We start from the raw sequence: 27,649 nt of genomic DNA on the forward strand, positions 1-27,649 counted from the left end.
CAAGATTGTATACCATTAAACCAAGATTTGAGGTGTATGGAATTTGCACAAACATTAAGATTCCATGACTTTGGTCAGGACTAAAAGTATATAAATATTGACCAGAACGAAAGGAGTATGCTACTGGACAAAAATCAAAAGTGAATGACCATGGATCAGGATTAAACTTTATACATATGACAAACATGAAAACATAAGACCATTATTTAAAAGTTGTATAATATAATGAAGGAACTAGCAATGTATGATTATGGACCACGACTAAAAGTGAAAGACATAGGATAAGGAAAAAGAGTTTGACAATCAACCAGGATTTTAAACATTGAATGTTGTACAAATGCTTGAAAGTAAGATACACAGGACAAGGAATGAAAGTGTATGACATTGAATTAGGAAGAATATGAATGACAGTGGACAAGGGTTGAAAGTGCTTGACACTTGATCAAGACTTAAAGAAAACCTCAGTTTTCATTCTCAGTTGACCAGTCTGTGACATAAGGCATGCAAGGACTTAAGTGTTATATGACATAAGACCAGAACTGCGTTTTACAAAAACAATTTACGACAAAACATGATCGTAAGTATTCTCAATTGTTCTAGTAAGTATTCTCAATTGTTCATGAATTATGATCAATTTCAGTCGTAAGAGTTTTTGAAAAACGAGGGCAAGGACCTTTAGTGTATGACATTAGGTATTAACTTGAATGTATGACAAGGGACCAACGAGGGCAAGGACCTTTAGTGTATGACATTAGGTATTGACTTAAATGTATGACAAGGGACCAACGAGAGCAAGGACCTTTAGTGTATGACATTAGGTATTAACTTAAATGTATGACAGGGGACCAACGAGGGCAAGGACCTTTAGTGTATGACATTAGGTATTGACTTAAATGTATGACAAAGGACCAACGAGGGCAAGGACCTTTAGTGTATGACATTAGGTATTAACTTAAATGTATGACAGGGGACCAACGAGGGCAAGGACCTTTAGTGTATGACATTAGGTATTAACTTAAATGTATGACAGGGGACCAACGAGGGCAAGGACCTTTAGTGTATGACATTAGGTATTAACTTAAATGTATGACAAGGGACCAACGAGGGCAAGGACCTTTAGTGTATGACATTAGGTATTAACTTAAATGTATGACAGGGGACCAACGAGGGCAAGGACCTTTAGTGTATGACATCATGTATTAACTTAAATGTATGACAGGGGACCAACGAGGGCAAGGACCTTTAGTGTATGACATTAGGTATTAACTTAAATGTATGACAGGGGACCAACGAGGGCAAGGACCTTTAGTGTATGACATTAGGTATTAACTTAAATGTATGACAGGGGATCAACGAGGGCAAGGACCTTTAGTGTATGACATTAGGTATTAACTTAAATGTATGACAGGGGACCAACGAGGGCAAGGACCTTTAGTGTATGACGTTAGGTATTAACTTAAATGTATGACAAGGGACCAACTAGGGCAAGGACCTTTAGTGTATGACATTAGGTATTAACTTAAATGTATGACAGGGGACCAACGAGGGCAAGGACCTTTATTGTATGACATTAGGTAGTAACTTAAATGTATGACAGGGGACCAACGAGGGCAAGGACCTTTAGTGTATGACATTAGGTATCAACTTAAATGTATGACATTAGGTATTAACTTAAATGTATGACATTAGGTATTAACTTAAATGTATGACAAGGGACCAAGACTAAAAAGTGTAAGACATCGAATGGGATTTAAAGTGTTGGACAAAGCATTAAGAGCATTTGACATTTCACAGGACTTTTATATGAATATAAAGAAACGTTTGGTATATGTCAATGAGACAGCAACCCGTCTAGATGACAACATATAGTCTTCAACAATAGACAACTATGTCTATACATTATGTCAAGCTCTAAATAGCTCTAATAGTCTAAATATGTTGTGAATAAAGTAAACGGAAACTATGAAAGATCTCCTATCAACAACAAATTCTTCAAATAATAAAAAGATATTTAGATATGGCACAAAACAACTCTTTTTTTTCTCGACCAGTGGACTTAAAAGGGTTAGTTAAGGAAAAGAAAAATACAGTACAGGAAAAAATTTTAACTCTAAAAAAAATCAGTTGAATAGAAAACAAAATTACAAGTACAAAATAAAATAATAAGTTATAAAATAACGTATATCAAAGAATGCTCACAGTAATTACAAGCCAGCTAAAAGTACTTTAAGATATGTTAATAAGAAACCCTACAGTCTAATATCGGTTGCTGCACTTCATAGAAGATACGATACACGATACGATTTTAAAGTACTATATACTGGACCAGGACTAAAATTGTATGACATTGCATATAAAATCAAAATGAATGACATTAGACCAGGACTAAAATGCATTACATTTGACCAGGACTAAAAGATAATGACATAGGATCAGGACTTTGTGTGTATGACATTGTACCATGACTAACAGTTCATGTCATTGGACCAGGACTTTGGGTGTATGACATTGTACCATGACTGACAGTTCATGTCATTGGACCAGGACTTTGGGTGTATGACATTGTACCATGACTGACAGTTCATGTCATTGGACCATGACTTTGGGTGTACGACATTGTACCATGACTGACAGTTCATGTCATTGGACCAGGACTTTAAGTGTATGACATTCAGGACGATGGCGTATAGTGCATCACAATGGACTTCAAAGAGTACCCCATTTTCTTTTACTCATTAGACCAGTCTTCAGTATAGTAAATTTCTATCCGTAAACATCTGATTTTTGCATACTAGAACATTTGCATGTAAGTAAATGATTCATATTTAAAATCAAATATATTACAAAAAACATTGTAAATTGTTTATACTTACAAAACTCTATTTGTTGTTTTGAATACCCCTCCGAATCGGCAGATTTACTGTCGTGTTTACTATGTCCATGTTTCTGTCCACCAAATATTTTATGTATAAAATCTCCCATTGTCTAAAATGCTGATTGTCTTGTTCTCATTCCTTCAAAATACAAATTGAATGTAAATGATACACAATAAATGAATCAATCCATACTGTAAAGAAATACATGTATCGATTATAAATTACAAGGTCGACGTGGTTCCACTAACTCAAGAGAAGTATAATAACTTTCATATCAATGATAGCATTTATATGAAATAAAAGGAGATATTGCATATAAGTCAACGAAACAGCAACCAAACAACAACAAAAAAACACAAAAGACGTCTAGAGATCAACATATTGTCTGCAACAATTTACAAGTGTCTATATAATTTGTCAATCTCTGAATTGACCACAGTCTAGAAAACATGTGTATAAAAGCAAACATTCACAAAGATCATCCATTCATTCTCTAAATGACATGACGATATAACAAAAGACAAAAACAAAACAAAAACCTTGCTTCGTTTCCAGTTATCTGATATTAAAAAGGTACATTTATTTGCCCTGTATTTTTTTCACTCACTGTTTGAATCTAAAAGTTGTCCTACGTGAAATTTTATATGAAAAAGTTATCATACCACAAAATCAAAATGTTATTAAATGACATATGTTGCGCATATATTCTTTCTTATCACTGTTCTGAATATGAAAAATTAAATGCTGATTTGAGGAGAGGCATGTTGACACGCAATTAAAAAAAAAAGGAAACAAACTTAGATTTTTTTGTAATGTAAACATATTGTATCTTATATCTTATATCTTATATCTTATATCTTAAACCTTATATCTCATATCTTATCTTATATCATGGTTTTGTAAAATTTTGCATCGAAGGACGTCTCTCACCAAAATGAATCAATTAGTATCCAAATTCAATATATAATTTGACTACGGACACAATTTTGGTTTTGATTAAGAATGTCCTTATGCATTTTTTTGGTATAAACCTCAAATTCTCCGAAAACTGTCAAAACTGCGGTTTTAAGCTATCTTACATGTTTTAAGGTGTTGTTTTTCATTGATTTGTTGTTGTTTGTTTTGCGTCCAGTGGCACATATCTCATTCATGTTCAGGACGAGAACAAATTAACAAATATAATAGGTAGGTACTGCAATAGGGGCGGGGAATTTAGAATGCCACTGGAAAACGAGGGTATATGGATATGGACAGACATTAAGCCGTTGCAGGCATTGATTAGTTAACCGTTTATTTTTAAAAAATAAGTCATCATAATGTTAGAACCTCAAAATACTAACACAGAGCTATGATACAGCGAATTTAAGTAAATATTAAAACATTTCTTGAAAATGGCCCTTTTGTGAAATAAATTCCGCAGAAATCGGTCCTCTCTTTTTAATATATGACGACTTCTGTATTCAATAGTTACAAAAGAGTTCATGATAGATATTCACATGCAGACCCTATAGACTGCGTTTCAATGGATAAGAGAGTTTTATATCAAACGTTGTATATTATTGGTATTTCAAACATACATGTTGTAACATTCGCAGTCTGCTAGCTTAGCTTATAGCTTATTTCACGTGTTGCGTAAATTCATCACTGTGCTGTAATATTTTTGTTGATGCAATATTAGCAATATTTTCATATCATGCTGAAGTTGATTGAACGTCCTTGTAAGAATTATCAATAGTGAATAATCCAAAATCATTCGTGAAAACAAAAATTAAAGATGCTCAATATGCTTTAAATCCTTAAACAAATTAAAATCAATATATACACTAAACTATATGTCATTAGAGGAAAATACCATATGGAAATAAAATATATTTTGTTCAATATATGGAAATAAAATATATTTTGTTCAATATATGAAAATAATGTCAATTTTAATAAAACGGATATATACACGATTTGATTGAAGATATTGAAGGTTTTAAATCTAAGAAAATTAAATATGTACATGTATTGATTTTCTACTGCAAATATTTCATATTACCAAGAATGTGTCATTACATCGAAAAAAGGGGGCTATCTTCCTATATTGAAAATGCATCATAATTTGTATTTCTTGCGTGACAAACTGTATTGAACTTATTCTTTGTTACATTGCACTACACTTGGAACAATATTTAGAGGGACAGTCGCCATTAACAACCAATATACTAAAACTACAAGAGTTGTCTAGCCACTGGGTATAGATTGTAAAGTACATTTGTTTTTCCTATAGGCCATAATAGTATCATTTTTCGAGACACAGACTTTAGAAAATTGATTTTTAGAACGAAAATGCTAGAATTAAAGAAAATTATTAGGAAAGTTTTTTAGTCGAAAAAAATATAGGTGCCCGTTGCTTTTTTTAACGCAATTTTTAATTATCTCCATTGCCTATCTTGTTGCAAAGAAAAGACTTAAAATGTTATTTTTCGATCAACCAAGGCCCATAATTCTTGAACAATAAAAGTGAAAAGTAAATGCACGAAAACAACAAAAAGAACCACTTTCAAATCAATCAAGGATCTTAATGATCAGCAAAAGTGGCAATCGTTAATTTTTTAACTCGACCCCAATTTTGTCTTAAGTAATACAATATTAAAACTTGAAAATCATTTGTTGGACGGTTTGTAAGTTATTGCACGGAAACAGCTGGAATGATCAATCGTAAAAAAGCTCATGTGATTTTTTATCCGCGGTAATTGTTGTACTATCGCCTCTGGAAAATGCTGTATTAAATTCGGTTTTCATTACAGCATGGAAGTATAATATTGAAAATATAATACTTTCACGATTACAGCAACGATGGTTTAATCATATTTTTTTCTAACGATCATGAAAGAAACTTAAATATGTCCCTCTCGTAACTCCTGAAAAGCAAGCTGAACTGTCGACTACTGTTCACTGACGATACCCCCGCTATCAGTATTCGGTTAACAGGATGCTGTTTGGCGATAAATGGGAAAACACACTACACAGTATAACATGCCCACGTGAAGCTTGATACCAAATTTCAGGAAGCTGTGATAAGTAGTTCTTTGCGACGAAAATCCGTAAGAATGTATAAGTATTCGGTAAACAGTAAGTTGATGACAATGAATGTGAATGCCACCATACTGTATACTCACATGAATATTGATACCAAATTTCAGGAAGCTCTGATTTGTAGTTCCTAAGAAAATTACGATTAAAATTTCATGGGACGGACGGATGGACATAGGTGAACGTTCTGGGCGGGGATGAAAATAATGAAATTACAACAAAAAAATTACATGCTACTTTAATACAAACTGCCATAGAGCACCTATATACCAGTTTAATTTCGAATATTCATTCAAGGGCTTCCAATTGTTATGTTATTATATGCTTGTCCTGTCAATAACTCTACTCAAATTATATTGAAAATATTGACAGTCAACATTCAGACTAACAATTTGTCTTAAATTAATAGTGTTAACAAAGTAATTCTTTTTTCTGCAATGGCTTTATACATAGCTTAAGTGTATGGTTTGAATGATATTTGTTAACAAAATCAAACTCGTCATTCGGTTTATCAACACGCCAGTTCTGTAGTTACATGGGACTTGTGCTTCGATGAAGCTGTGTCCTGGGCACTTGTGATTCAATGAAGCGGTGTCCTGGGCACTTGTGCTTCGGTGAAGATGTGTCCTGGGCACTTGTGCTTCGATGAAGCTGTGTCCTGGGCACTTGTGACTCAATGAAGCTGTGTCCTGGGCACTTGGTGCTTCGATGAAGCTGTGTCCCGGGCACTTGTGCTTCGGCGAAGCTGCGTCCCGGGCACATGTGAGTCAATGAAACTATGTCCCGTACACTTTTAAGCTGTGTCATGTGCATTTAATTCATACGCCCTTCTTCTGATTTTATTTATTTGTTTCTAAATTATTGAATTCTTAAGGACCATAGGTCCAATAAATTTAAAACGCCAATTATGAAAATATAAGAAAAAAAACTTTATGGAACCAAACATTGTAAACACTTCGCAAAGATTTTTTAACGAGTTATTATGAAAAGCTCTAGTTAATGTCAAATTTTGAAAATTTAAAGTCCCAAAAACTGGAATAACAAATCTGAGAACCTTCACAATCAAAAACCAAACATTGTGTAAACAATTCTTATAGATTTATTTATGTAAACTTATACAAGCTCGGAAATTGTCGAACGTTAAATGATTAAAGTCCCATTAATCTTAAGATGCATGTAAATTGTCATAATCGAAACACTTAGATTGATGTACTCTAACTCTTTGGAATTTGTTAGTATCCACATCTAAGACGAGAATAGATTAAACAGTAAATCAAATTGAAACATTTTGCAAAGTGAGTCAACAGGGATGAATGAGTGAAATTTGGACTGCCTCTGGTAATGTAGAAGTGGAGATAGGCAGACATTCTCCTTTGCAAAAGGTCAGTTTTTGTCCCTGAAAGAGTTCTTACAACGCCAACGGTTCTAAAGCGTGAAGAGAACGTTAAAATCTCCCTAATTCATTGCATTTAAGTTCTAATTACACCTTATGTAAGAATCCTGGGTTTTGATTGGTTGATAGCCAGTGTATTTTTCACCAATTTACTGTTATCAAATGAATATCGTTCATTTTTTAACGCCGCGGGGGTATATGCAAAAAGGATATGCCTTTTTTACCCTCTCTGCCATGGTAGTTGCAAAAAAATACTCTATCCGACTGGACGCTTGTAACGTCACGATCATCAATGCGTTTTTGAACTTACATTCGGTGTAATTAAACAGATATAGCATGTTCTTGAGGGGTATTTGCGAAAAATACCAGTCTTGAGAATGAATTTCCCTCGCCGTACGGCTCGCGAAATTTAACATTCTCTCGACTGGTGTTTTTCGCAAATACCCCTCCTTAACATGATATATCTGTTCAATATTCCGACATAACGTCATGCGTATTTAGACAGTCAAGACGAACGTTTTCTCAGTGTGAGTAACACATTCGCACGAAAGACGTTCGAATAGTCATATTTGTATACCCCATCATCCTTGTGTTCTGTACAAACGGATATTTTGTTTTGCAAAATAACATCCTTTACAAGTGAAATTGAAGCATAACCAAACGATCGGAGTCTGGTGGGATTCCATACAGTAGAAATATATACATTATGCATTTTTTTTTATCAATTTCGTGTTATGCCAAGTTATTTCACATTACCAATTGGATACGTCTGTTTGTTCTTTATATTTGTTAATTTTGTCATTTTGATATTACATTTATAATTTTATAAATTTTCAATTAAGTCGTCAAAACAATGGTATGCTGAAATCATTTTCTAGACGATCACTCTGGCTTATTCGACAGTATACAACTGATAAGACTTTCTGTCATTTGAAAAATCTCCCAATATGTTCAAATCTATATCCACATTACTCAGTCTCTAAATTCGTCTTGAATTAACAGAAATAGATGATTAACCTTGAAACGTGCAAATGATTTTAAGCAACAAAAATGATTCATACAAAATCGCAAATGAAATGATGACGGACAGGCATACTGTTGGGATAATCATCAAAAAGCGTCAATAAAAGTTCCACAATGGATCGCCGAATGGATGAACCAGATCAATATTCCATCCAACTCTAATCAAACATTAAACACCAAAAAGACTCCAGGAACTGTCGTCCAAGTCTCTTGTTAGACATTCGCATTGTGATTCCTATGGTTGCGAAATACACAGGAGACTTTCCTCTTATCTTAGTATTCTGAAAACACGAAAAACATCTAACTTGTAATTCACTTTTCGTTAGTAATAATTGGCAGTCTGAGGCCACTAGAGAATTATATTGTTAAGTGCTGTGATTTCAAGTGAATTAATATAAATATACCGAGAAACAATGTGTCTACAATGACCAAGTCTGACCAGTCAATTTTTTTATGTTTTTGGTGTATAAAATGTTAATTCATTTCCTTGAGGATATTAGTGCCATAATGAGGGAAACTCATCTCATCAATTCCTCTCTCCTCGAACCATTAGTCGAACTATCATATAGCAAATTATGTGAAGGCTTTTACTGTGTGTTAGGTGGAACAGATTAGTTTATTTTATTAATGAAAATTTTCACCTTTGAAAGTTAAAGCTATTTAAGGGTAAAAGGCCTGTAAGTCTTCCTGTAATTTCATTTTTTTCTGGACCGAGTCCTGAAATATTTGCACAATACTCTTGTGATAACAGTTTCTTTTTTTTTCTGTCAATTGTGTAATTTGTGTAAAATTTTCAAACTCTTTATTGCTTTTTTGCTTTGGTAAGTTTGTTTGTTTGTTATTGTATTTTCTCTAAAGCAACTTGGGACGAGTTAGAGCTTGACAGATGGTTTATGTCTAACATTGAAAACTGTATGTTCACTATTACTGCTGACCTTTAGAAGTTTCAAGTTAATCATGTATAAACTGGTTTTAAATCCCGACTTTCCGCATTTTCAGTGTTCTTTTAATTCAAATTTGGAATATTTATTTCGGCAATAGCACGTCTTTCTCGTTCATTATAAATTTACATCCATCTATTATGTACCATCATCCCTATAAAAACCTGCATTTACATAAATGGTAATAGCTCTATTTAACGTCATTACAAACTATTCTGATTGAATATGTGTCAATCAATGCATTCTTGGAAAAACTAATGATAGAATTAACAATGTATCCCGTGAAAAACTAATGAGAATGTTATATAATGGATTCAAATCCCTCCCCTTACTTGTTCGAAGTAGATACAGACAACATATGTGGAGTGGTTCACGAAATGATCAAATGATGTTTCATCCATAGTTTTGTGGGTTTTTGAAATGAAAGTTGTAACTGACTATTGAATCTCCCCCAGTCATAACCAAATGATTTCCGTATATTTCATACAATTTTCTTTAAGTATGAAAGTAATCTTTTGCACCTTGTAAAAATTGAAATTATATAAAAAAAAAAGTGACGTGGGGTATACGTCAATGAGACATCAACCAAGCAATTCAAATAACGAAAAGACATCTAGATAGAGGGCAATGCATACAAAATCAACAGTAAACAGGAGTCTATTATGTTGACACTTTCGTCTAATATTACACTACACAGAATACTAAAGATTGAGCAAAACGAACCCCGCAAAATGAAAAAAAAAAACAAAAAATAAACAGGGATGTAGTCAGGTTATCCGGAAGGGTAAGCAGATCCTTCTTCACATGTGGCACCCGTCGTGTTGCTCATGCAAGTAAACATTTGGTGGCAAGTCTTATTCGGTAGGTCATAACCAATAGAAGTGACATCCTCAGACTTTCGTGTTGCTTATGGCAACTAAAAAATCGGCGATAAGCCCAGTAATAGATTAAGTGACAGTCATTTATTAGGGCAAACATCAAAGTTGTTGATTATTACATATAAAATAATCTTTTGGATACATCTTATTTAATTTATTTTGAAATGAGAAAATGAACTATAAAAACTTATATAGGATCAAATACACCGATATACCACAGGAAAAAAATATTGTAAAATTCCTATAATTCTTTCAGTTTTTAATCAGTTGTTTTAAAAATATACCTTTGTGTATTTTGAGTAAGAAACATAGTGTAGTATATTCCAATGTTGGATCGTGCATGTATATAGAATGGAATCATGTTGGATCGTGCATGTATATAGAATGGAATCATGTTGGATCGTGCATGTATATAGAATGGAATCATGTTGGATCGTGCATGTATATAGAATGGAATCATGTTGGATCGTGCATGTATATAGAATGGAATCAACACGGGCAGTTTCAGTAGGGTCAGCTGTTCCACTAAACACATGTGTTATTGAAGGACATATTCCATTTAACTTAGTACAAGTCTGTAAGGAACAGTCTGTTCAGAAAGGGTTAATTCCGTTTAACTAAGCAACAAGTTACAACAGCCATGAGAAAGTCATAGCAGTAAAGGACATATTCAATTGAATTTAACACAAGTCTATAAACAGTCATTTTAGTAAAGAGAAATTACATTTATTAAGCACAGCCGTCTGTAGGGAACAGTCATTTTTATAAAAGTCATATTCAACTAGATTTAGCACAAATCTTTAGAAACAGTCATTCCAGTAATGGACATGTTACATTTTAACTTAGCACAACCGTCTGTAAATATAGTCACGAAAAAATCTATATTTTGTCATAGTTAAACCGCTCAGTATATAGTTACATAATATAAATTCACATTGTTTAAAACTGAAATAGGAAAGTTTTCATATATAGATTTTCTTAAGAGTGTTGGACATAGATAAATCTAAACCGGAAACTTCTCTCGGGAAATCGTGGGAGATTATACAGGATGTAGAACATTTTCAGTCTGTAGTATAGTCCGGAAAAATTCATGTAATTTCATAGTTAATGTATTATACTGCATTTATTATTATGACATAAAAAGTAAAATCAATTTTACATAAATATAGAACGAAAGTTCACTTTTCATTATCAAGCTATTGTGATATTTCCATTCTGGTAACATAATTAGTGAACTATGGTATTTATAGGTAACTGTTTTCAAATAATATTCTAAACTACAGAAATACAAATACTTTTGAAAAAAAAAATAATGTTACATTTCTGGAAGTCAGTATGACCTTTACGTTACAGAATGTAGAGAATTGTTCAAAGAAATCTCAATTTAATCTGGATGTACATCGATCGTCTCAATATTTTAACGGCACGGTGAAACGTGATGCGAGATCGGAATAAAGTAAAATGAACCAATAGTTTGAATAATTTGAAGAAAGAAGAAAAATTTACATAAGAACTTAAAAAAGAATGTGGAAAGAGTACCAAAACATTTTTAGTCTTGATTGTACATCCATTTAGCACCCTTCTCTTTTTAAGTAAGTCCATGTATGATATAGTCTTCAATATACACCTATGTGGCACCCCTCTTTTTAAGTTCGTCCACATATGTTATGTTCTCATGATTTTGAAGACTAGACTATATGATATATTACTAACATTAGTAGAAAATGTGTAGTTCTGTTCTTGACAACATTTGATGTTACACGTTAAGTTCAAGCTTTTTCTACTTGCCGTACAATACATCAACACAGGAAATAGGAACATGCATAAAGAATTTACGAGTCAGTGATTTTTTTAAAGGTTAAGACCCTAAAATTCTATACACACATCCAAGTAAATCATATAAAATATGACATGTATTTGGTCATAATGACAAAATGTTAATAAAATTTTGACAAGCATTTTGAGTTTTAAATATATATAATCTATCATTAATATAGTTTAAGTATCTACGCTAATTTTAGCTATATGTACTAGATGACTGACTGGATGGTCATTCCTTCTTGAATAAGGATTATCCTCCCCCAATGCTCCTACTTTTTATTCAGTTTTAAAACACACGTTGTGCAAGTGGCTGACAAAATTCCATCTCAGCACTAACTCAAGCGACAAACATTTTTTTTAATATTTTGAACAAATATCTTTATTCAGTTTATTCGAAATATAAAATTGAATTATTATTATAATATAGGTTTTTAGATAAGATTTGCTGACAACTTGTATACTGTATCATGATAAGAATTCCATATATATAGTGATAATCGTGACCTAAAATTCATTTTTTGTAGTAAACAAGTTTATGTCCTTCAAATATCATTAAAACGTGTAAAGGTAACGAAATGTTGTGTTCCAAGGGTAAAAACACAGCTTGAAATACTGGTCCAAACAAATAATTTCATGTCAAATAACATTTCCCCTTATATTTTATAATAACAAAGAGAGGGTCACACCCATCCACGATGCCTTAGTCCTTTTTGGGTCAATGATAGAATTGCTTAGAGTCAAGACTTACCTTCAGTGTATATAAATCCTATAAAACATGACGCCAGTTCGTTAATACTCCATTAATTCAAATGTATTCTTCAGTATGAACTTAATTAAAATATAAAAATATGTATGACTGACCATTAGGTAGCCACAGGAAAATAGATAATAAAAAGTCGCATGTAATAATGTCCATATAATGAGTAAAACATACAGAAATTAATGTGTCATGAGGTGTACAAAAATATCTTACCATCAGTCAAATTAACAGTCGACACTTGTTTTTATCATGTCGTTGCTTGTAGGTCGATATTTTCCCCCAAATAAAAGATTTATTAGTAAATCCAGAAAGAAAACATTCGGCTATGTGTATTTAAAACATTATCAGAAATGGATATATCATCTTTTATTTTGATTAAGACGATTTAAAATGTTTATGTATTGTAAACAAAACAAAACATAAGGTCCAATATACTATTTGCAGTACATGACTTGAAAGGAACACATAATACACTGATTAATTCAAGCTCAAAAATCTCATTCCATTCGTAGTATTGTCTATACTAGGTAAATTCACTTCATATTTTATCAAATTTACAGAATCGGTAAAAGAGATATGCACATATATATTCAACATTCCTGGTTAGTGGAAGTGGAACACCAGTTTTAGATTATTTATATTCATTCTACCATCTTTTTATGAAAGAATTACCAGTTTTGCATGTATTTTAAGCAACTTAAGATGGACGCGCTCGTTTTTGTTTACCTTTTTTTTTTCAAAACAAAACTACATTCGACCATTTTCAAATGAAATTACAATGGCTAGCTTTTGAATTTAAGCATAAAATTTGATTTTTAAAATATTTAAAATTTACTTTTCGATAAAAGGAAAACAAACCCCATCATAGTTGGCTATTGCATATGAATAAAAGAAGATGTAGGGTATACTCCAATTTAATAGCAACCAAACGACACACGTAAGAAAAAGACACCTATTTTGTTTTGAAGTCATATACAGAAGAATTCAGTTTACTTTGTGTTATATGCTCTTTTATAGCATTGATTAGTTACACGTTCAGCGAATTTATGAAATACTTGTCATTGGACGTTAAGCGAATGACAAAAATAATCAATCTATAAACTGGCAACAATAGAGTTAATATCATTTTCAGATCGTTAATGTTCCTTTCTCGTCTAGATCAGGAAAAACTGTATATTCAGAAATTATTGCGTGCATTTATTTATGCGATTTTTGAAGAATGAACAAAAATGCGAGTTTAACTGTTGCGATTTTCGGAAAAGCCACATACAGATACATTGTATATATATATATCAGAAACCAGAATGCGAGTTCTTATTATTGTGATACTCAATTAGTTGCTTTTTTCGCATTACTACAAACCTCGCAATAATTTCTGAATGAGTATATGATCAATATTGCATACATGTATATTGCGTTCTCAAAATGATGACCCTAACACAAAATGAGATTCGCAATATGAAGGGTTATAAGTTATAACCCTTTATATTGACATCATCCCTTTATAATACATGCATTTAGATAAAGTATACGTCTAAATTTCTAAAAAATAAAACTCAAATGTGACAAAAAAAGAGATAGTCACATTAAAGGAAAGGGGTTCTTTTTAACATAAATGATTCTCATTCAAATATAAAATATGTAGGGCATGCTAAATAATACACTGCTCAAAACCTGTTTAAGCATGGAAATAATCCCAAACCCCAAACGACCGACTTATTGCAAGACTTGTGCAATCCCGGGGAACGGCATACAGAGACAATTATCTTTCGATTGGAATTTTTATATACTTTGTGAAGATATCTCGTCTAGACTGAAATCCAATTATAAAGTGAACTTCACTACTTATATCCATGCTAACGGTATATCTGTGTAAAATTATCAAAATATACAATGGACTCAAATGGTAAATAAGTTATTCCATAGTATCTCCAAACTAAAAAGATAGGAAAACAAGAATGTGTCCATAGTATACGGATGCAGCAATCGCACTATCATTTTCTATGTTCAGTGGACCGTGAAATCGGGGCCAAAACTCCAATTTGGCATTAAGATTAGAAAGATCATATCACAGGGAACATGTGTACTAAGTTTCAAGTTGATTGGACTTCAACTTCATCAAAAACTACCTTGGCCAAAAATTTTAACATGAAGCGGGACAGACGGAGGGATGAACGGACGAACGAACGGACGCACAGACCGAAAAAACATAATGCTCCTAAGGTGGGACATAAAAATGATATACGACTCAAAAGATATTGTACGGAAACAATTTTTTTTCAAACTTAGGCACTACGACCTTTAACCTACTGACTTAAAATCAATATGTCCTTCTTTCCAAGTGGCATAACCAGGTAAGTTTGGTGGAGACTGGACCAATGTTAAAGGCCGTATGGTAATCTTGAGTTGTTTACATCCTCGTCATTCTGTCTCATTAGGAAATATACCACATATCTACTGAAACCCGTTTAGAGAGGTGATAGGCTGAGGTTCACTGGACCCCTACTTAGGAGCTAGGCTATAGGCTTAAGTTTACTTGAGTAAAATACAAACCCCTACTATACAGAGGTGATAGGCTCAAGTTTACAGGAGTGAAGTCTGGAGTATAGCATGAACCCCCTACTACAAAGGCGATAGGTTGAAGATTACTGGAGTAAAACATAAAGCCCCTTTTAATAACTGCTGTGACCTTGACCTTTGACCTATTCATCCCAAAATCAAAAAGAGTCTCTCTCGCCCCATGAGGCAGTATCCATCCAATTTTGGAAATAATTTGTTATACAGTTAAATTCAAAAAATTACATACAGAAATTAAAGTTTTGCCAAATTTCAGTCTATGAGTAGCTGCTGTGACTATGACCTATTGCTATTGCTCGTTGTAAAAAAATTGCCACAAAGACACAACTCGTGGTAAAATCAATATAAATGAATTAATTATTTCTTATGTTTAAAACTGCAGCGTATTGTTTATGATGATGCGTCTGACATCATTCAAACACAGATCATGTAATTATATACTTTTAAAAGTAAAGCCTCGTGCACTTAATTTCACATCACTTAATTACCCCTTCTCTCAAATTATAACATATTTACTAAACACATGCACTAATATATCGATTGAAATTTGAAATTGTTTTTGAGTTTGTAGTTAATTAAAATTGACAATATAGGTGGTGGTATTTTTCATAATTGAACATTTTTACTCCATCAATATTTATGGCTCCGGTCTTCGGTAGACTAGACATATTATACAAGGTCACGATATTGTTGTTTTTTATTCTAAAATTATTCAGCTTTTGGCTACTGAATGACAAATTTATTAACTAAGTGAAAAATACCAGCTATACAAAGAAAATTAATTTACTCAATTCATTGAAAGAATGATTGCCTTTTTGGCATATCTTCAGTATATGTGTGTTTTAATATTATTAACTTTAAGATAAAGTTTGTTAATATCATTTTGTTTGTTCGTTTATCAGTTAAGTGGTCAAAGTAAGAAACTTCAATATTTACATTCCTTGTATAAGAAAAATGACGTCTTGTCTTTACACGATGTCATTTTCATATTGACAAGCGTTATAATGAAAAATAAAAATAGAAACTCTATCAATAATAGCCTATATAGAATGTTTTAGTTACTTATAAAAATGGTGTCTCACAGATTGAACTTAGATTGATCATTGATTAAAATTATCATATCGGCCTTTCTAGTTCTAATGACAACGCGCGTCACGTGCTTCGTCGATAAATTGGTTGGTTGGTGTTATTTGTGCACCGATGAAACGGTTGATTTAAGCTAAAAAGCACGGTTCAAGATTTTATTACACTCAGACAGCAAACGCTGTGACAAACTGTCATAGCCATATTTGGCACAACTTTTAAGTATTTAAAGCTCTGCAACTTCGTATTTGATTTGGCCTACCAGCTGTTTTAACTCAAGCGCCACTGCTAAACCTTAGGAAGACGAAACGTGCGTCCGGCGTACAAAACTATAAGCCTGGTATCTTTGTTGAGCGTTCACAAGAACCAACATAACATAAACGGTACCAATTTTTCTGCACCAGATGCGCATTTCGACAATCAATGCCTCTTCAGTGATGTTCGAGGCCAAATAATTTGAAAATCCAAAGATTATTAAACAGTCGAAGAGCGTCTAAACCAAAAAGGACAAAAAAGTATAGCCAAAGCCGGGCAAGGAATCAGAGCTTTGCACGAGGGAGATACATTCCTTAATTTCAAATAATTTCCAACATTTTGTGACAGCAAATTTAAATAACACAAAATCCGTATTTTCATGCCAGTACTACTGGGCTGGTGATACCCTCGGGGACTATCAGTCCACCAGCAGAGGCATCGATCCAGTGGTAGTAATAACATAAACGGTACCAATTTTTCTTCACCAGATGCGCATTTCGATACTTTTAACACTTACATAAATGGTGAACAAGACAGAGTGGACTGAATAATAAAAAACAACATGTGAATATAAAACTGAGTACATAAAATTGCAAATTACATTTATATATAATGATACAATTACAAGTAATAGTAAACCATGTAAATGAATCGAGTCAGTTGTTTAAACGATTGGCAGAGAATACCAAATAACCGTTTGATAGGTTCACATATATCAAAAGTGCAACAATTTCTCCGGTTGGCAGAGAACACCAAATAACCGTTTGATAGGTTCACATATATCAAAACTTCAACCATTTCACCGGTTGGTAGAGAACACCAAATAACCGTTTGATAGGTTCACACATATCAATACTTTAACCATTTCATCGGTTGGCAGAGAACACCAAATAACCGTTTGATAGGTTCACATATATCAAAACTTTAACCATTTCATCGGTTGGCAGAGAACACCAAATAACCGTTTGATAGGTTCACATATATCAAAAGTACAACCATTGCATCGGTTCGCATACAAGAGTTAACAATTAAACCTATTAAATAGTCCACATACACTAACCATTTTTGGGTCCGCACTTTCTTACATCAAAAAATTAAAACAACACGTTATAATTTTCAAGCGTCCGAAGCACTTTTCTGGATTTACCTTCATCAGGAACGCTCAAAGCCAAATGATGTATAAGAACCGAAACAATCGAAGAGCTATATAACCAAATGGACCTAAAAATATAGCCAAATCCATCTAAGGTCAACGTACTTTGCCAGAGGGAGTTGAAACTTTGTTTCTTTATAATTTAAAAATCTATAAACGACCAATTTTAGAAAGGTTTGTTATAAATTATGTCAGTACCGAAGTACTGGCTACTGAGCTGATGATACCCTCGACTACTGAGCTGATGATACCCTCGACTACTGAGCTGATGATACCCTCGGGAAATTTATAAGCGGCCAATTTTAGAAAGGTTTGTTATAAATTATGTCAGTACCGAAGTACTGACTACTGAGCTGATGATACCCTCGGGGACTGATAGTCCACCGGCAGAGGTATCGACCCAGTGCTGTAAAAAACGAAAACAACACGTTATAAATATTACTAAATGATATTTCAAGTATAAACATCAAGAACTTTTATGTCAAATCTAACAACATAACTAATTGCATATTGTGTAAGTTGATTCCTCGTGACATCGGAATAAGCCAACACAGGAGAACATGAAAACACAGCTATTGCATGAAAAAAGGTATTATAATTTTTGATACAAATAAGTTGTATTTGACAGTCTTTGAAAAGTGTCTGTCATGTTAAAAAGAGTGACAGGAGATACCGTTGTTCGAGTGCATGGTTGTCCTAATACTAAGTCTCCTGACCCAGGAAAATTTTTAAAAGTCTTCTGGACAATGAAAAGTCATTAGGAGAAAAACTGTATTATATTCATTGTTGGTCAAAGAGTTAATAAATAGTCGTTGAAAACTAGACCGGGGTCAGAGATTATGTGGTTTTAATTTCAAAACTGAAACAAAAGTTGTCCAAAACATTTGATATGCTCAATATAAAAGAATTTTCTTTTTACTTTGTATCTTTTGTATGCAGACAAATAAGTACCAAGAGTGCACACACTGAAATATCTCGCCTGCTGTACTTATCATGATTGAATTTATTTTGAAAGTGTGTAATATGATGGTTTTACTATAAGTTTCAATTACAATTAACATTATCAATAATCAATGTAAATGAGGTCAAGGTCAGATGAACCCTGCTAGACAGACTTGTACACCGTACAATCATATTAAACCAAATACAGTGAACATATTGCTTATTGTATATATATCTGAGAAACATATACCTAATTAAGGAAATTGAACATTGACCAATGAACCATTAAAATGAGATCAAGGTCAGATGAATCCTGCCAGAAAGACACGCTACAATCATTCGATATACCAAATATAATTAACCTGTTTCTTTTAGCATGCAAAAAACTAAAAAGGATCCCAGCAAAAAATAAGGTGCTAGTTGAAAATTGAATGGTAGATTGATTATTGGGGTTTAACGCCTCTTTCAGCAATCCTGGCTGTATTGTGGATGCCTGTTTTTTTTATATTGGTGGGGGAAGCCAGAGTGCCTGGAAAGTATGTGCAAAAAGACCAAAAAAGTTCGGCCATACGGAGAAGGCTTGTAGTCCCTATGAATTCTGAAACCACCAGGAGCTCAGGGTGAATTTGTTGACTCTCAAACTGGTTTCAGTTTCTGGGAGGTTTGATAAACCACCTTTTTGATCTGTCAAACTAATTCGGAGCTGGTCTCGCATTTGTTTCATGAAAACTGGAACTAGGAGTCGGTTTCACAAAAAAACTTACGACTAAGATTGGTCGTAAGTATATATACTGAATTGTTCATGACTTACGATCAATCTTAGTCGTAAGTTTTTTTGTGAAACCGACTCAGTTTCCTAAACTGATCAAACCTCTTCATATGGTTTGAACAGTTTAACAAACCATTGCCAGAACTTTTGATTTGTTTCAAAACTGGTAAACCGAAGTCAGCTTTAACCCAAACAATTAATCATTCAAGCTCAAAACTAGCTTGACTGCAACAAATTCGCCCTCAGTTATGTTCTATTTTGTATACACGAGATTCACGCTTAAGTCAGGTACTGGCAGATGCACGTCAGCCTTTACTATTTTTCCTCTGATTTTTCATAAGTTGTTCAGTTTTATTTGATTGGATTGTTGTGATCTATTTAATCTTATATTTTGATTAATGTTATTACGCACTCGAGATTACGCAGGAAAATATATTTATTATTTTGAATAATTACCAATGCGGCAATATTTTAAAATTTTATGATCATTTTTTTCCTTCACTGTTGTCACGCATACTACACGTGTTTGTACGCAAACTGGACAGGTTTGAGGGTAGATAAGAACGAAAATCATCTTTCTGCAATGAGCTAATAACTGAATTTACATCGTCAAGAAATTTGATACAAAATCTCAAATGACCTTTATTATGTCCAAACCTTAAATTGAAAACACCTGTAATTAACGGGAACATTAATTAAGATCGATGACGTGTTTATTGCTACGATTTAGTGCTATTCTTCGATAAGAAAACTGCAGTACGTGCAGAACTGCATATTCAAAGTATCAAAATTAATGCACGGCGTGATCGTAATATGATGCTGTGTAAACTTAATGGGCTTATTCATTATTTTCATACAAAAAATACAAAATTTTGTTCTGACAAATAGTTTTGTGTTACACAATTAAAACATGAAAAGAAAATATATGTGGGAAAAGTATCAATGTTTTTACCCAAGGTATATTTATTCGTAATAATAATTTGATATTAGATAAATTCAGCATTAAAGACTTATTCAAACCGTGACCGTCTGAAATCCTTTTTTTTCTTATTTCAGGCAGCGGTCATGCGAATTTCATTTCATTGATATTTTAACACCATGATGTTGCATAGAGTTATTTTAATATAGAACACATTAAACACTGGTGCTAAATAAAGAAATAGAGATTTGGGGTATACGTGATGAGACAGCACCTATAAATGACATTTAAAATATTAAAACCTCTAGAAGTTCATTCACGGGTTTCAATCATAGAAAAGTGTACATACAACATAACGTGAAATAGGACCCGAAGCGGGGCGTCCGTTTGGCCGTGCGGGATGTATAAATTCGCAGTCACGTCCGGTCAAAAAGGGGACGTTACATCCGATGCCTCGTGCAGAGAGAGTGTCACGCTCTCTGCACGTTAAGAACCCTTGCAACAACCCTTTATACTCTCATCCAACAGTGGCATGCCTAATTTCCCGTCAATCATCCCTTTTACAGAACCTACCTATTGTATTTATTATTAATTTGTTCTTTTCAAGAACACGCATGAAATATTTTGCACTGCCAGTGGACGAAAAAATAAACAACAATCAATCGATACAACATACCAATGTCAAAATCATCCAGTCTAAAAAAAGTTGTGAGCAAAAAAACAGACCAGCGAAGATCTGATATACCAAGTTCTGTGAAACAAGAACAAACATTTAAGATATTACTCATAAAAGGTAATTACTAATTAAGTTTCTCAGGGGGGGACAGATACTTGATTTCTCTCTCTCGCTAGTTTTAATATTCATATAGGTACTTATTTTGTTGATTTCCCACTTTTTTCCAAAAACCGTTATTTTTTTTTTTTTTTTTTAGTTTCAATTATTTTCGCGTTTACCTGTGTTAAATTAACATAAATACAATAGAAATAACATGTATTTGCTATTTACTATCAATTCCTAGTTTACTATCCACAGCGGTCCCTGATAATATATATCTATATATGATCATATATATTATTAGTGACCGCTGTAGATAGTAAACTAGGAATTGATAGTGAATAGCATACTACCAGTGATCGCTGTGGATAGTAAACTAGAAATTTATAGTAAATAGCAAATACATGTGATTTCTGGTATATTTATGTAAATATAACTTAGAAAAAACATTGAAAAATTGAAATTAAAAGAAAGAAAAAAAAAATACGGATTTTGGAAAAAAAATGGGGAGGCTAAAAAAATTGTCCTGTCCCCAAGTACCTATGATAATATTTGATGCTTTTCAATGTAAAAAAAATCCGTACTATTCAATATTGCATCTTGCAAATGTATCTTTAGGTCATCATTAATACATTTTTTTTTATTTCCTTCAAAATTGGAATTCAATTTGAAAAATCAAATTTGCTTTCATAAACTCATGACATAAAATTATTTTTGAGACAAAAAAGAAAGAAAAAAGACATCAATGGTAACGATGAAAGTTCTTTTAAAGATAAAAATTAACAAGAAATTGTGTGTCACTGTTGACACTGTTTTGTCATTCCACTCGGGAAATATTTTTACAACGAAGTCACATATCCTTGTGAAATACTCCACGAAGAACATCAGTGATACTTGTTTTGAATCCTCGGTTGACGCTTTTGAACTAAACCATGCAAGGCATCACTCAGAATTAATAATAAAACGTTATGGTTTTCTATTTCTATTTTGAGAGAGCTTTCTATTATGGTGTCCTCTTTGCGGTCCGCGTCCAATCATGCCAATTCCAATGAGCCTAATAAATGTAATTTTCAGAAAATATACAGTTTATCTTATAATCATTCAACAATAAAAAAAGATTATTTTTTATTTATATGTTTTCTTTGGCGTAATTGTATTGTAAACTAATATCAATATCCTCTAAAATTTAAAAATTAACTATGATAATTGAACCATGAAATCTATGCCATACTGTATTGACTGCTTAAATCTTATAATCTGAAACCAGATCACTTGACCCTGAAATTGTGGCATAACATCAATAAGCCGTATATTTTACAAAGATTGTCTGGTGATGCGACCTTAAACTTGAAACTTAATCATCCTTTGGAACTTTCCTTAATTGATCTGTATCTTGGTCTGTTTTGTTAATGAAGAAACATAAATGTAAAAGGTCTTTATTTTATATAAAAAGAAGATGTGGTATGATTGCCAACGAGACAACTCTCCACAATAGACCAAATGACACAGAAATTAACAACTATAGGTCACCGTATAAGTCACCGTATACCTATAAGTCAAAATTGGAAGAACAAACTAACAGAGCACACGCAAAGAAGAGAACATCATATGTACCCTTCCGGCACTTGACAGGCGTTTCAGAAAACAACACAAATGCACACGCTGAAATTTGCAGCAAGTATTACATAAAATTCACATCATCAATGATCCATGCAAATGAGGTAAAGGTCAAGCGAACCTTGTCAAACAGACGTATACAATTCCAATCATTCCATACACCTACTATAGATGACCTATTGCTTTTGTTTCTGAGAAACGGATCAAAACACACAAAGTTAACATTGACCAATGAACAATGATAATCAGGTCAAGGTCAGATAAAACCTGCCAGACAGACCTGTAAACCTAACAGTCTTTCCATACACCAAATATAGTTGACCTATTGTTCATAGTATCCGACATACGAACTTGACCACGAAAAATTAACCTTGATCACTGATGCATTGAATCAGGCCGAGGTCAGGTAGCAATACACAGTTACTTAGGAGTTTGGATTCGCATTTTCGCCCAGTGAATTTTTCAAATAAGAAAGTTATTGTGTAATAAAATTAATTTTTAGATAGCTGAAGAATAATATAATCTTCAAAGTGGGTTTATATGAACATCAAGATTGTTTTATGCATGTTTTACAGGCCACTTTTTTGTTTGGTAGTATTTTCACATCCGTACTAGCCATAGGTCCAGAAATTATCGTAATGTTTTCCTAAGAAAATATTATGCTCGAACTTTTCAATTCAATTTGAAGGAAAATTAGGTGAAATGCATATGATTTTTATTTAAACTCCTGATAGATAAATGTCAATGGTTTCAGAAAAGGTACCACTGAAATGGGTGAAATTTTACATTGGACCAAAGTTTGTGGTATGACATCTACCATCTCAGTTTTTTAAATATTTTGTATCAAATAAATGCAGATTGTTGCCATGTTTATATTTAACAATTTGAACTATTGGAAATCAAATCTATGGAATTACTATTTCCATACATATGCACATACACGACACAAATTGTAAGCCTTATTTGGTAAAAAGCAAGGAAAAGAGGGTGGTTAAAAATATGTGACAATTTTAAGTGTTTTCCTAACTGTGTATTGCTAACTGCTGTGAATCCTGTCTGACCGACATGAAGACATAACAAGGACTCCGTATACCAAATATTGTTATCTTATTACGTATTATAAGTGAGGAATTCACACGAGTAACAAAACTATACAGTTCTTTAAGCAGTCGCTGAACCATGATAATCAGACCAAAGACAGAGGACATAATTATGGCACACGGACACTTCGTAACAATCATCTGTATACAAGGTAAGAAGCATCCTGGTATTCTATCCTCTGAAATATAAAGCGTACGTCACCGCCGGATTATAATCCCTGTCTAACATTCTTCATTTTCGTCCCATGCAAGACAAAACAATGGCAGTATATAGCACGAATACGGAATGTTATTTAAAGTGTTTTACATAGTAAATGGTATGAATGGTATAATTACATATATAATAGTTTACGTCACATCGTGCATCAAATCAAATAGCAAAGCATATTATAGTATAGTGTAGTTGAGATTGCTTATATTTGTGCTTTGTGTCCACAGGCACTTGTCTCTGAAAAAAAACCCAAACTTATATACCTTAATGTTATATCAAGGTATATAGGTATTTTTTTCAGAGACAAATGCCTGTGTTTATGTCCATTTTACATTTTTCTCATGATATGCTGCTACACCACTGTCCGAGGTTATAGGGGAGGGTTGAGCGCTCATAAACATGTTTGATCAGGCACATTCTTTATGTGCATGTCTCATGCCAGGAACATGTAATTTAGTGGTTGTTGTTGGTTCATGTCTGTAAAATTATTTTTTTTCTTAAATTGAATTCTCATAAATTAGGCCGCTAGTTTTCTCGTTTGAATTGTTTCACATTTTTCATGTCAGGCCTCTTATTGCTGACTATACGGTATGGGTTTTTCTCTTTGTTGGAGGCCGAACGATGACCTATAATTGCTAACATCCAAGTCATTTAATCTCTGGTTGATAGTTGTCTTATTCGGCAATCATACCAGATCTCCTCTATATATTTCAATATTAGATTGATTGATTGTTGGTTATTGAAGATCCAGCGGCAATATTTCATTCATATTCAGCATGTTAAGAGTTCAAAATATAAAACTTATCCAAATGATAGAGAACAAAGACTTTTGGCCCATAAGTGAAGTAGTGAGATATGGACATACACGGCATATTGAGTCTTTGTGTGACTTTAAAGATGTGATTTGTTAAGTGGCATAAAAAAGGGGTGTTTAGAGTGCACAACAAAACATCTCCAAATGGGCTTTTTTTCCAATGAATCGAGCGCACACTCAAGAAGATCAGTCGTATGAAGCATATAGTGTGTGCTCGATTCTTTGGGATGTACCAATATAACCTGGAACAAAGCCATTCTTGTCGAAAAAGGTTATGAATTTAAGATTTGAAGTGTTTATATCCTCTGCCGGTTTTTCTCAGAAGTCTTTAATATTTAATTATTTAGTGAAGAGACTTTTGTCTAGCTCAACTAAACGGGGTATCCCTATACATGCTACCTTAAGTATCAAAGTTCTATAACTCTTTCAACTACAAAATACAGGTTCGAATGTACAAATTACTATGTAAATTTACATTTTCAAGAATTTTACAATATACACGTATTAAAAGATATCAGGATATTCCAAGGAAACAAAAATTAAAAGGATTGGTAGGCAACATTATGACAAAAAGGATGATAAGACAAACAACAGTTTTCAGAGCACTACACAAAAACTATATAAAACACCAGAGGGGGATTTTGGTTCTCCGGAAGGGTAATCAGTAACTGATCCACTCATTGACCAATTCGTGTTGTTAAAATACATACGAACCCTTTTATTTGAAGAAACAAAACAACAACAATATAACTTCAGTATTCGTCATCATTTCAGAATATTCCTTATTAAAGACTGACACGTCATTGTATATACTTACTCCAGTATACATAATATTTGTCATGTTTAATTGTCTTATCACGTTTACTATCTACTGTTAGTAGTTGGTGATACTATAAACAGAAATCAGATGAAGACTGAAGAGCTAGAACATTCTTGACATTACATTATATATAATTCTGATTATTATCAAGAGGGTTAATAAATAGCAATGGAAGAGTCGTTATATTTTATATGATATATGATATTAATATCCTTTTAATATTAAATTTCCTTTGTTCTACAGGATTTTCATAAAACTGTTATATCAGGCAATACTCATAAATGAACCTCCTACAAAATTACTTGGGAGGTGCACATTAATGTGTCGCATCAATTTTTAAACGAACTTATAAAAATAAAACTTTGATAAAACCTTATTGTAAGATAGTCCCTTATTAGCCCAGTACCTTTAAAATTTTCGGCTGTACAAGAAATAACTGTTTTAAGGGAGGTGTCAGAGAGGCATTTAAATCAGATGGGTGTTTGTTTGTTACCCACCCCCCCCCCCCCCCCCCCCCCCCCCACCACCAAGAAGGAATTAATCCTGAATATTGAATACATAATATTGTGAGTGATTGGTTTACTTAATATTGCCTCTCCAACAAACACTGGATTTATAGAACAACACTTATTTTTACCAGTACACGATCACTCGTTTTTTACTTTCCGTTTAAATCAAGGAAACATTTGATGAAGGCCTTGATATCAGCGGTTTACTCCTGGTTTGCCCACATTTATTTATACCAATTATCTATTAGTAAAGAAAACAAATAAGACAAAAGGTTTAATGAGCATACAATTGTATAGTCTCTTTGGTTCCTTTTTTGCCTAGGTGTATACTGACAGTTAGTCTTTGAGAAATAGGGGGTGCTGCTATTTGAAGCTGATTTTTTTTACAAACAATTTTTATACATATTTCTATGTCCATCAATACAAGGTTTAATAATACTAAATCTTCTTATTTTATATTAACAACAATTGGTCCTATCAAGTACATGTACTTAGTTTATTAATTACAACAGGATCGACTGACCCTTAAAATACAGATTATCTCTTGATGATTGTACATTGTAATCGGTTCATTTAAATAACCCTTCAGTATAATGATAGGTTTCAAATTTTAATTTAACTAAATAACAAACAGAAACAATTAAAGGATGAATCGACGAGGGAAATATAGATGTTTCCTTACCTTGATTGTTGACGTGTTAAGAAATTGTTTGTTGTTGTTTCTTTCACAAATTAATTATCCTTTTTAAGATTTAAACATATGCAAGCACACTGTATACTTTCACCTGTGTATGTAATCACCTGAACCGATCAAATATGTATAAACAAAGTATACTGAACAGAAACAATTTTACATCAAAACTACTTAGCATTTAAAAACTTACAAGTTGTACACAATTTTGTGACGTAAGCAGCTTTTGTAAATAAAACTAGAGGTCCAACTGAGACTATATCGTCAGACCTTATATTGAACTAGATTGATAGATAAATCTTTTACTTCTGAAGTATACTTTCAAGCAAAATTAAGTTAAGTCCAATTTACTGGTCATGAACAGTAGATATCCCTGTGGAAGTAATATACATAACCTTGAAAGACAAAGAAACAGCATTTGGTAAGTGCATATGGTCTACTGTTAGAAGTTGAATGAACTGCTAGTGTCGCAAACAGCTGTTCGAGTTCAAAAGTCTGAACTATCCACCTCCATTACGTATAAGGCATAACCATGACATACCACGTTGTGACTGGCCGCATGGGCTAGCTCTTGTTAAGAAAATCCTATAATGACTAGCTATATTTTGATTAAATAAAAACAATTTTCACGAAGAGAAATGAAA

General features: G+C 33.0%; 1 protein-coding gene and 1 long non-coding RNA gene across 2 annotated transcripts in view; both read right to left on the minus strand.

The window, feature by feature from the left end:
* The window catches only part of LOC127727728 (cAMP-dependent protein kinase catalytic subunit alpha), a 101,900-nt gene extending 74,729 nt beyond the window's left edge, over positions 1-27,171 (minus strand). Inside the window, exons 1-2 of the mRNA XM_052234859.1 lie at positions 26,997-27,171; positions 2,874-3,014 (exon numbers count right to left, since the gene is read on the minus strand). Coding sequence (XP_052090819.1) covers positions 2,874-2,982 — 109 coding nt within the window. The 5' untranslated portion in view covers positions 2,983-3,014; positions 26,997-27,171. The remainder of the gene's footprint in view (positions 1-2,873; positions 3,015-26,996) is intronic.
* Positions 1,101-1,538, minus strand: LOC127727859 (uncharacterized). The gene is made up of 3 exons (XR_007993871.1): positions 1,493-1,538; positions 1,367-1,429; positions 1,101-1,177 (listed from the first exon to the last, which is right to left on the minus strand). It is a non-coding gene; the product is annotated as an uncharacterized LOC127727859 (long non-coding RNA).
* Positions 27,172-27,649: the final 478 nt, after the last annotated feature.

This window comes from Mytilus californianus, unplaced genomic scaffold (genome assembly GCF_021869535.1).
Source record: "Mytilus californianus isolate M0D057914Y unplaced genomic scaffold, xbMytCali1.0.p SCAF_1, whole genome shotgun sequence".
NCBI classification, from domain to species: Eukaryota; Metazoa; Mollusca; class Bivalvia; order Mytilida; family Mytilidae; genus Mytilus; species Mytilus californianus.